The 12,321-nt window shown below is 47.0% G+C and overlaps 1 protein-coding gene across 4 annotated transcripts in view; it reads right to left on the bottom strand.

Moving 5' to 3' along the window:
• Positions 1-12,321, bottom strand: part of ULK3 (unc-51 like kinase 3) — a 296,553-nt gene that overhangs the window by 36,673 nt on the left and 247,559 nt on the right. For all 4 annotated transcript variants that reach the window (XR_013609866.1, XM_078685126.1, XM_078685127.1 and 1 more), the window contains exons 14-15: positions 4,570-4,617; positions 2,761-2,827 (exon numbers count right to left, since the gene is read on the bottom strand). Coding sequence is in view for 3 of the 4 variants with exons in the window: in XM_078685126.1 (XP_078541252.1) it covers positions 2,761-2,827; positions 4,570-4,617 (115 nt within the window). In the remaining variant the exon portion in view is untranslated. The remainder of the gene's footprint in view (positions 1-2,760; positions 2,828-4,569; positions 4,618-12,321) is intronic.

Raw genomic sequence — 12,321 nt, 5'->3', positions numbered from 1 at the left:
CTGGGCAAAACCCTGCGGCCATTGTTTTGATTTCACCGAGAACTTTAGTAAAAGAATGTGCTAACGAGCAAGTCGTATGACATCCTTATTGACGTATCTATGTCCATCCTTACGTCAATCTCGGCACCTTAAAGGTATAAATATTACCGATCTTGCCCTATGCAAACACACGCGTGGTGACGAGACGGAGCAGCCATACTTGCCGAAGCCAAGAGCAGAGCAGACCCCGCTGGCAGCAGCCCCGCCTTCCTGACGCGCTGAGAGACGCGCTGCTTTCTCCTGCCGAGAAATCCAGCCCCGGCGTTTCTGGGTAGCCCTCGCAGGCCGCCTGGAATATCGAGACCAGAGAAAGAGATACCATTCCTCATTCATCCTAACTTCCAGGTACAGAACTGAATAACCCCTCACAGAGAATTCTTTAGTTATTCACTTGGCAAAAACAAACTTAACTTAAACTGTAACTTTCTATTCCCGCCCACGTATTAGACTTAGGTCAGGTACACGGGGTAGGCGTATTTAGAAGCACCAGTTGAGTACGTTTAGTCAAATGTATATGTGTATGTAATATATTTTATTCATTTTAAAACATCTTATGGCTTAGAAACCATATCAATGTTTTTACAGTATTACTTTATACTTCTGCTTTTAATGTATGCACTTTACTTAGCTATAAGTATTGCAATAATATCGATCCATTTCTCTTGTATGAGAAAAGAGACTGATCAATAAATAACACCTTTTTATTGAACACGCCCGTCTCTTCCTTTTCTCTACATTCTGATGAGACTAAGAATGCACGTACTGACTGAGTAAAATAAATTGCCTTTTGTTCACACGACTCTCGAGATATACTCTTGATTAGGGGAGAGCAAAGTTGTCATGTTCTATGGTTGTCAGAAACTAAATCCCTTCTTGTCTAATCAGGGGAGTTAATTCTTTCCTGAACATTCGAGAAAGTTTCTAGTGAACTCTGAGCTAAGCTGGCAAACCCAAAACTTTAAGTCTAGTATCGACAGTAGTAGACCTAGTTAACGTCTGGCCTAGGCCTTTACTGCTCTAGGTATTATTCCAATGCGCAGAGCCTATTGGGATGATAGGAACTACACTACACTACATGGCCCCACCGCTGATTGAGATTTGAGTGGATTTGCTCAAAAACATAACAAGGTAATACCCTTGGCCTCCCTCAAATAAAAACTGCCTTTGTTTGCAAGGCTGTTTTTTAATTCCCACCATTTTCTCCATATTCCCTTGAGGGATGGTGAAGTTCCACCTATCAACTGTGTTTTCCTGGTGGTAGCCCTCGTCAAACATCATAGCGAGTGCAACATTTTCAAACTGCCTGATGGTCTAGCTTCCTGGCCTTTCCTGTTTTCAGTTTCTAATGGTTGTGAATTCAGTCTTTTACAAGGTTTTCAAAAATTGTAACTATCAGTGGTTATAAGTGTTCGGTGTCTGTTAGTCACTGTCGAGCGGCTCTCTTCCCCTTTTGGGGGGGACCCGCACTCCACTGGACCCCTGCCGCCCCACGCCCCCGGCCCTGGAGCCGTACATATACTTCTGCAGACACACATTGACACTCTTCTCACTCCATTGACTCATCTTCTTCTCCTCCTTTTCCACGCTTTGTTTCTTCTTCAGCTCCCCCCTCTCATCCTCTTATGTTGGAGATTTGTTTTCTTCATTTAGTTCCATCTCACTTCTCCCTTGTTGGTTACGTTCTGGTGTCATGAGAGTTTCCCAATTGACACGATTGTTCCAAAAAAGTTATGAATATTTTATTAGTTGCCAATAACCATCTAACACACAGCACCTCGGTTACGACTTTAAAATGGATGGTACACCACATACTAGTTGTTGAGCGCAAATGTAAGGACATGCCGCCTCACATCTCGTCCCTGAACCTTGGATTGCGCTGCTATCGGCAACACATGACCTCACGTTCTCTAAAGCCTCCATTTTTTTATATTTTACTCGTAATGCACGCTATTGCAGATTGTTTCATTTTCACCTAGGAGATCACTATGTAGTTGTACTGCATCATATGTTGTTTCCAGTCGTCAAGAGCTCATTGTCGCACAGAAAAGCATTGAATATTGTTCAGTTGTCGAGCTCCTGCAAATAGAGGGCTTTCCCCTCTTCTTTTCCCAATTTTTCTACTTTCTCCTTCCCCCTTCAATTATCCGTTTGGCCGAGAGCTACGCGATGTATGTTCCAATTTTCATTGTGTAATATCATCATGTTGGATTGTCATTGTAAAGCATTGGAGATTATATGTGCTCGTTATTCTTTGCTTGCTGCATCGCTGAATATTGACAATAAGTGCTGAAAACTAATGAACAAAAAATCAGTGGTTATAAGTGTTTACTCTTTTTTTGCTCATTAAAAAGTCACGAAACCGGTGTTTTTCCAGTGCTATAGCCAATGTTGCTTTTTTTTCCTTCCTTCCTCCATTAAATGCCATGGCCATTTCTATTTTCTTTCTAATCACCTTCCACCTCTCTTCTTTATACCCTTTCCTTAACTTTGCTATTTCAAGTAACATTTCATTATTTATCTCACATCCATGCTCATATTATGTTCCAGCACTAAAGCTCCTCTTTCCAGCAGTCCAGACACACACCGTGTGACGAATGCGCATGAATGGAGACATGCTCTTTTTACATGCTCCCAATTATCTCAAAAGTGACAGCATTTACCAAGGGGTGTAGATGCTCCACCATCTTATTGCTTCTTCTAGTAAGGAATGATCATACTCACTGCTCTGGACAGACTGCGTCATGGGCTCTTCATCCATGGCTTCGGCTTTTAAGCGGGACACTTTCATCTAGAATGCAGATTAACAATGGGGTTGCTCTCAGTTTGAAAATCTCACACTCTTTTAGCTCACCACCAGCAAAGAGCTGCCTTCTCAATCTAAGGTTGGCATCCCACAATTCCTTTGCACCACTGATTACTTAGCGCCAAGATGCTCCTTGTAAGTGATAGCTGCGCTTTATAAGTGACTTCATTCATTCATTCATTAATGTGTGTGCAAGGAATCCTCACAAGAGAACTGTCTGGTTCTCTAAAAAAACAACAAAACATATCCTTATAAATACTTTATGAGGAGATTATTAGTTTAGATTGTGGTCTCTAGTACCCTGGGTTTCTTCAGAGCACAAACAAGCCATGGCCCCCTCCAATTCCCTTAGCATTGCTCTTTTCCCCTACTGTCCAAGTGATACTCTGAGTCTCACAAAATGGGGCGATTCACATTCTAACACTGTACAACTAATATTCCGCCACTATCATTCCCTCAACATGATTGCACCCCTATCATTCCACCATTATCCCAGCAGCATTGGGTCCTTCCCTTTCCTTTCTCACTGTGATGCCTCCATATTTTCTCAGCAAGGCTCTGGCACTTCCCTTCCTGTCAGCCCGGTGTCCCCAACCTCCCCTCCAGTATTGTGCCACTCATTCTCCCAGCACCAGGACCTTTTCATTCTCCGGGTGCTGCCCACCGGGCACCCCCTCCCTCTCCACCGTTCTCAAGGTACCACCCCTACTCATTCCCAAAGCCCTGCACCCGCCCCGCGTTTTCATAGCATTGAACCCTTGAGCCCTTCGAAATACGCTCAATATAATGTTCGTTTGGTTCTATGTACTAAGTCCCTTACGCATTTCTTTCAGTGCACCCCCTCCCCGTACTCCCTCCATGGACCAGTCAATCCTCGCAATATCCAAGCACAAAATGATGTTATCAACATCACTGAAACAGTGTCCTGGTGCTAAAACATTGCCATAATCTGAGATTGACCCAGTCCTCAATCTAGTATCCTGTTTCCCAAATGCGAGTAGCTACCATTATTCTAGCACTGGGTCCCCGATGGACGTCAACCATTGGGTCACTACCCCTCCTCTAAAACTGGGTGCTTTCAAGTTGTCAAGCACTTGGTACATTGATTTTCCTAGTTCGTGGCTCGTCTGTTCTCCCCGAACCAGACATCCCCAGGCCCACCCATATGTCTAGCATCACATAGCATGGCATGGCATTGCATACCATAACACAACACACAACTTCTCAAGCACTAGATTGCTCCCATGATTCTCCCAGCATGTGGTCACTTCAGTTCTCAGAGCACTTGGCTCGACAATTCTCTCAGTATTAGACATCTTCCATTCTGCAGTACTAGGCGTTTTCCCCACCCCTTCAGCATTAGGCCCCTCCCATTTTCCCTGTATCGAGCCACTCCTATAACCCAACGTTTGGTGCTAACCATTACACTAGCCCTTGTGGCCCCTCCCATTCTTCCAGCAGGTGTCATTGTCATTTGTAAGGTCTAATCTCTCATTCTACTTGAATGACGCTTCTTTCAAATGACACACATGGGAACCTTGACCTTCTTGCAATCGTGGGCCACTCCCAACCCATCCCCTTCACCTCAGAACTTGCACACTCCAAGGCACTAGGCTCTTCCCATTCACCCAGTTCACTCTCTCATACACTCAGCTGTTACCCACAAGACTATATTAGCCAAGTGACCAATGCAGGGCTGTACACATCCCCTCCCTCCGCCCACTCACCTTCATCTGTTTTTTCAGGAACTCTGCCCTCCCCATCAGGATCTGAATCTGTGAACAGAAGCAGAAATGAGCCAGCTTACATCTCTTGAGACTGTACAGCACACAAGCAGAAATGTAGATGAAGACTACAGGACTAAACAACAAATGGAAGGCACAGATATAATTAACAGCATGCAAGGGGATACAGGGGCTCCAAGTGCTGTCTGTATAGAAGATGGTGTTTACAGAGACATCCATGTTTTCCTGGAGCATGACGCTGTCTCATGGAATTGTATGGCATGTCACGCTTCAATGGTTTAAAATAGACGTTTGTATGCTTTAAAAATATATTATGAAAGACTGCTTATGAGCATGGAAAGATAGGAAGGCGTTTTTTTTAATAAATATTTTTATTGAGAGTTCATTGCAGTTTTACACATACTCAAAAAAGAACAAGGTGCTTATAAAGCTCAATTTTGATGGAAACATAACGTCCAACATACATGATTAGTCATGAAAATATATGTCAGATGTAACAATGTGGGTATTACTTAAAACTAGATGTTAAAAACGCCCTCATATTGCAAAATCCCCCTTTTAATATCAACAGATAATAAAATCTTGTAGTGCCGCCTTATTATTTTATTCTTAAATTATTTATTGGTTAACTTCCTATGGATCCCAGCGTGTCTCAAACTTTTTATGCAAACCTGATCTTAAGGCATAGCATCTTTCCAGTTCTGTAACTTTATGCAATTTAGATTGCCAGAAATAGAAAGTAGGTATGTTCTCGCTTTGCCCATTCTGAAGAATTAGAGATCTCGCTACTAAAGCAATCATATATAGACTTTCCTCTTGTACTTTGTTAACAGTTCTATTTGGAGAGCATCCAAGGGTCGCGATGTATCTATCGATAACTATCGTAGGACCCAGCTTGTACCTACAGTATTTCTCTATAGCTTTCCAGAATTGTTTGATCTTGAGGCAATCCCAGGCAATGTGGGTCCATGTACCTCTCTCTTTTGCTGAGCACTGAAAACATCTCTCCGGGGATACATATATTATGCAGAAAGGTCGGTGTCCTGTATAATAGCCATTTGGTGTAAAATTACATTCTCCTAAAATTGGCACCTCTTAGTAGTGTAGTATTAAATTTGTAAATTCTGTTACAGACTGCCCTTGAAATCTGCAGGCCTTCGTTTGCTTGCCATTTATCTCAGGCTTTTTCGCAAACCTTTGAGATCTAATGCTCATCGAGAATTTGCACCATTCTACTTATTGATCTACATCTAGCTGTTTCTAGGATAGCCTTGCTCAGTTCTAATTTTGCGCAAAGTATGATCGGATCTAATTTTTATTCTAGAAAGTGCCTTATTTGAATAAAAGACCATTCTCTATCCAACTTTTCCAGGTATCTGTAATAAGAAAATCTCCCAAATGTTTATATCCATTCTCCTCCCATTTCTTAACAATGTTATTTTGAATTAGCAGTTGTTCCCTGACGTGGAGGTCGGCCAAACGTGTGGATCCATTTATTAGAGGCATACCATAATGCTTAAACTTTTGGGCTTTTTGTTTTAAAAACCATTGGAAGACCTTAGAACGTACTTTTTTAGGGTTCTTCACTAACCTCATGGGATCTAAAATTTTACATTCCTTCAAAATCCTTATTATAAAAAGAAATTCTGTGCAAAGAGGATTGAAATAAAACAATGTATATGCATTATGTGCAAAATTTGTGTAATAATATTCCCTCAAATTAGGGAGAGCCAACCCTCCTTCCTTAGTTACATTGCTTAAAGTGGCTAGTGCTAATCGTGGTGTCTTGTTGGCCCATGTAAAGGATGAGAATAACCCATCTAATTCTTTAAAAAATGACATGTGTAAGGGATTGCTGAGAATAGAAAATTAAATAATGGTAAAATCGACATTCATATCAGCGCTATGCGTCCAATTATTGAGATGCGGAGTTGGTTCCATTTTGCAAATAAGCGCTTAACTTTTTGCACTAGGGGAACATAATTTAATATGTAAAGGTCATTAACAGTTTCAGACACAAATATTCCTAGGCCTAGAGTTGTATAATACCTATAGTTCTGATAATGTGTGTTCTAAACAATTGCAAAGTAAAATTTCCGTTTTAGCATTATTTATTTTGTACCCACCCAGTGCTTGAAATTCCGTAAAAATTGTGAAAATGGGGGGGCGTGGCTAGCAGCCAAGTAAAATGGCTGCTGCCTAAAATAGCTCCGGTAAAGCCGTAGCCTTCTGCATTGATCCGGGCATTAATCCGCTACATATCTGCTCTGCCTCCCACTGTGAGGATTTGGCCGCTTTTTTTATCAATAAAGTGGAGGGAATTTACCGAACATTTCCCAGCTCTACGGGCCCCCGGCAGCTCACCACAGCCACTTCTAAAACTGCTCTCTCGCTATCTTATCTTCCGGAGCTTTCTATAGAGGAGTTTGACAAATTCGCGATCAGGGTGAAATCGGGTTCCCCGAAAGATCCCTTGCGGCCCTCACAATTTAGAGAATCCTCCGCCTGCCTTCCTCCGCTCTGTAAACTCATCAATTTATCACTGTCATCGGGCTCTGTACCAGCTGCCTGGAAACAGGCGCAGGTAATTCCTATTCTGAAAAAACCTGCGTTGGACCCCAAAAAAGCTGAACATTATCGCCCCATCTCTCTCCTCCCGTGGGCTGCTAAGCTGACTGAGGCCCATGCTAATACTATTCTTGCAAAACATCTCCATTCTGCGAATATTTTGGATCCTTCACAGAATGGGTTTAGGCCCGGCCATAGCACCGAGACGGCGCTCCTGTATATGGCCGAACATCTCCGCATGTTAGAGGATTCAGGTCACACGGCGGCACTTGTGCTCCTCGATCTAAGTGCCGCCTTTGACACCGTCTCCCATGACATTTTACTCCAACGTCTGGTTGAGGCAGGGGTGGATAAGTTGGCCCTTGAATGGTTCAGATCTTTTCTATCTGATCGCTCCTTCAGGGTCATCACTCCCCCCTTTGAATCCAAACCTCATGCGGTGGCCCAGGGCGTCCCCCAGGGATCGGCCTTAAGCCCCACTCTTTTTAACCTTTATGTCCAGCCGCTGGCTGATGTCGCCAAGCGTGGGAACCTTTCCATCGTGTCCTACGCTGACGACACGCAGCTTGCGGTAGCGATTAGTAGGGCCTCCGATCTCGAGGCGGCTAAGTTCCGTGAGGGACTTATATCTGTGGCCCACTGGATGAATGATAACTTCCTACAATTGAATGCTAAAAAAACCGAGGTGCTCATTGTGGGGAAACAAATTCATCTGTGGGGTGACAGCTGGTGGCCACGTGAGCTCGGTCCTACCCCTACCCCTGTCACTGAAGTTAAAAACCTCGGGGTGTGGTTTGACTCCCAACTAAGCTTTTCCATTCACACAAAAAAGACCGCGGCATCTTGCTTTGGAATCTTGCGTCAACTTCGGTCCACTCTCAAATTCTTTGACGCTCCTACACGCCAACTCATTGTGCAAGCTTTGATTCTGTCTAAATTAGACTATGCCAGCTCTCTTTTTCTTGGAGTCAATCAGGCTGAGCTCTCCCGTCTCCAACGCGTCCAGAACGCTGCCGCCAGGGCTCTGGTTGGTTTGCCTAAATTCTGCTCAGCTAGGAGAACCATTTTTAACCTCCATTGGCTCCCGGTGGCACAGAGAATAAAGTTTAAATCTCTGATTTTGACATTCAAAATCCTTAAGCTTTCTTCTCCTCAGATCCTGCAGCAACTTATTCTTCCTTATGCTCCAGCTCGTCCTTTGCGGTCTTCTGTTCTCCACCTTGCCACTGTTCCCCGTTTTAAAAGATCCAGGATTGGCGGCCGCTCCTTTCGAGTCCTTGCCGCCAAACTGTGGAATTCCTTGCCCGTCCACATCCGTGCCATCGATGAGCTTCTTGCTTTTAGGAAGGCGGTTAAAACTTTTCTCTTCCCCATAGCCCCCTAGTCCTTTGTCGTTGTGTTGTGTTTTCCACCTCCTGTCCGGTTTTAGTTATGCACTAGCGCCAGGACGCCCCTTTGCTGGGGCAGCTGTGCGCTCAATAAATCAGGATAACATAACATAACATAACATATATGTACCCCAGGGACTCGCACTGAGGCCCGGGACCGAGCGGCGGCTGCAGCAGCAACTCCGGTCAAAATCCGACACCGGATTCCTGCATGACGAGGAGCGACCGTCAGCAGCCTATACATCACGCTGCCGCCGGGGACTGGATTCCAGGATGAGGCCGGCGCCGGGCATTACGGTGGCGGCGGGCTGAGGAGGGCGGAGGCGATGCCGGGAGCACCTCGGAGCGAGGCAGAGGGAAGCGCGGTCTGCCGAGGTGCTGCAGTAAGCGCTGGAGCCCGGAACCTCAGAGAGGGAGGAGAAGGCAACGAGGTGAGGCCTGCCAGCCGCAAAAAGCCGGGGACTAGAGTGACTGAGGACCCCTGCGGCCTGCACAGAATGACAATACCGTGACCCACGGCCCAGTGGCGACCGGGAGTGGCGGTACCTGTACCAGCAGGGGGGGGCCCGATATACACCCCCCCCCCACCTACACGACCGCAGGGTGAGAGATCCTGGAACCTGCGGGGGGGGTCTGAAGGCCCACACACGGAAGGCACTACTGTTGGGCTTGGTGACTGGCAATTACTCTGGGCAGAGACGAAGCTGGACGAACGGCGAGCCCCCCTCTTCGCCTCTGACTGGACAAATTCAACCCCTGGGGGATGCACATTGCCCTGAGTATATCGCCGGACTGAAGGTGCTGGTCAACCCGGGAACAACACTGTGCTTTACAGCAGGGTACCGCACCAAACGCCAAAGGCATTATGGCGGGCAGGGGCCCACGGACTCAGGCCACGCAATCTAAACTAGACAAGTATGCCTATGGAAAAGACTTTCTGCCACTCCCGGAACGGAGAGAATCCACGGAGAAGGTCCCCGGAGGACACGGCTCAAAAAAAGTGACATTGGAAGATATAATGGCAGCCCTTACAAGTGTACAGACCACGGTGGGTACAATCTCCACGGACGTCTCCCGATTCAAGGCGGATTTCCAGAAAATGACGGCTCGAGTCGCGGAAGTCGAACAGGTCACCAAAACTCTGGTGACTGACACTGCTGCCCTGCGAAAAATAGTATCACGGCTCGAAACCGAGAACAAATTGTTGGCTGAGAAGCTGGACGATCAAGAAGGGTGCTCTCGAAGAAACAACGTCCGAATTCTAGGAATTCCGGAAAGTGAAGGACACCCGGCAATGGACCTTTACGTGGAAGACCTTATAAAGACCCGGCTACAACCAAAGGGACTATCAACCTTCTTCTCAGTAGAAAGAGCTCACAGAGTGCCGGGGGGACGGCCCAAGCCGGGGGCACCCCCCAGACCAGTACTGGCCTGCTTATTTAACTTTCGCGATCTGGACGCCATTTTACAAACGGCCAGAGTGGCCCCACCGATCCGAATCCAGAACTCAGCAGTGTCCTTCTTTCCTGACTACACGACGGCGGTCTCCAGACGCCGCCGCAGTTTTATGGAAGTTAAAAAGAGAATTGCGAGCGAAAGACCTGCCTTACGCAATGCTATTCCCGGCGAAACTTAGAGTGGTGGCGGAGGGCAAAACATGTTTTTTTGAGACGCCGGAGGAGGCACACGACTGGCTATAGGGCTGGCGCCGAATGGATGGACCACGCCGCGGGACAAGAGGCCAGCGCCACCGATGAGAGAGAGAAGACACGGACGGTCAGGACCAACGGCGACCAGACGAGGAAGGTCTACAACACACCCAAAATGAAGACTCCGGTCAAGGATAACGCTGGCGACTTGGTTAAGAAATGAAAAGTCAAAGCACGAACACGGACAAAATGCAGATATGCCGACTCTGTACACAGGGCTGATGCAGTCCGTGGGGGGGACGGGAAGGACTGCGCTTCTCACTGGACCTCTTACCCCCTTCACGCAAGTACAATGGTTGGGGTTGGGATTGAGCGCTCTGCTAAGTTGGGGAGGCGGGCAGTTCGAAGTCCGTCGGGCAGGGAGGCAAGGTGGGAGGGAGGGACTCGAGGTTAGGTTGTGTGGGTTTTGAGTTTCTTGGTTCTAGTTTGTATTGGCAATGACGGAACGGCATCGTACTCGCTGGCTGCTATGCTTCCATGTTATGCGGATGAGGTAAAATGCACACCCCCTGACTACCGAATGCAGGCGCAACACACGGATGAACTAGCGCTTCTGCCCCTTCAATGCCTTACACATGGTGACATCAACTCCAGCTAAGAGCGTGTCAGCACTGCCCACTAGTGTTCCGGTGACCCCTCTAACACTGCTTACCTGGAACGTTCACGGCTCAGGAGGCAAGCTAAAAAGAGGCCTGGCACTACAGGCCCTCAAGCGTCAGGCCCCAACGCTGGCCCTTTTACAGGAAACACATCTCACTGGCACTGCATGTAAGGAGCTAGATACATGGGGATACAAGATGGTGGTGCATTCTGAGTTCTCGTCTGGCTCTAGAATAATGCTTCCTCCATAATACATCACACAAAGAGGGATGACCAGGGGAGGTTTGCAGCCCTTCAGGGTCAGTGGGAGGGAAGGCCAGTAAATGTGGTGTCGGTCTATATCCCCCCGGCTCTACACGCAGTGGCATTGCCAGCCCTGGGGGAATTCCTGCTTGCGCTGCCGGAGGGTGATCTTATAATTGGGGGCGATTTTAATGTCACGATGGATAACAACCTGGATAGACACCCAGTGAAGACACATACAGCAGGCACCTCTCGCCTGCAGGGTTTCACAGAGGTTCTTGGGCTTATGGATGTTTGGAGACACCGCCACAATACAACACGACACTACACCTTTCACTCGAATGCACACAATAGCCTATCCAGAATAGATTATTTCCTGACCTCCGCCAATAGCCTGCAGAGTGTAGACGACATAACTATAAAACCCAGAGGCATATCAGATCACTCGCCAATTCTGTTGGCCTTTTTGCACCACCATGAGACCCGTAGGCGACTTTACCTCATACGCCCGGGCTACCTGCAGATTCCGAAAATCCGAAAAGAGCTCCGTAAAACTACGAAGTACTTTTTTAAGGACAACACCGTGTCTGTTAGCTCCCCCGCTACTCTGTGGGAAGCTTATAAGACCGTCTTAAGGGGACAGGCAATAGCCACGATAGTGGGGCATAAACGAGAGAAGCAGCAAGAACTGTTAGACCTGGAGTTAGAGCTGCATGAAGCCGAGACACGACAGGCGGCAGACCCTACGCCAACATCTTCACATACACTAAGCCTTAAGCAACAACAATATAGGGACCATTACAAAGAAATGGTCTCAGCACAGCTGATGTCCACCAGACATAGGGTTTACGACGTTGGGGACAAGGCCGGGAAACTCCTAGCCTGGCTAGACAGACGGGAACAGGGAGCTAAGGGAATAGCAAAAATACGGATGGCGGATGGGCAGCTGACAGCAGACCCGCGGGATATTACATATACAATGGCAGGGCACTTTCGGACAATTTACACGCCTATAGCTACCATCACGGAGGAGGAACGGCGAATACCATTAAGGATCTCGTCATGCCCACGCTAACCCCAGAGGCCGCCCTGGACCTAGAGGCTGACCTCACGGTGGTGGAACTACAAACTGCGATTCGATCACTGCAGTCGGGCAAAGCCATGGGACCGAATGGGGTCCCGATCGAGTTATATAAACATATGGCGGACATGGTTACCCCCCACCT

Source organism: Lissotriton helveticus, chromosome 3_2 (assembly GCF_964261635.1).
Source record: "Lissotriton helveticus chromosome 3_2, aLisHel1.1, whole genome shotgun sequence".
NCBI classification, from domain to species: Eukaryota; Metazoa; Chordata; class Amphibia; order Caudata; family Salamandridae; genus Lissotriton; species Lissotriton helveticus.
The sequence above is the reverse complement of the archived record's forward strand: the minus strand, read 5'-3'. Positions and strand labels throughout refer to the sequence as shown.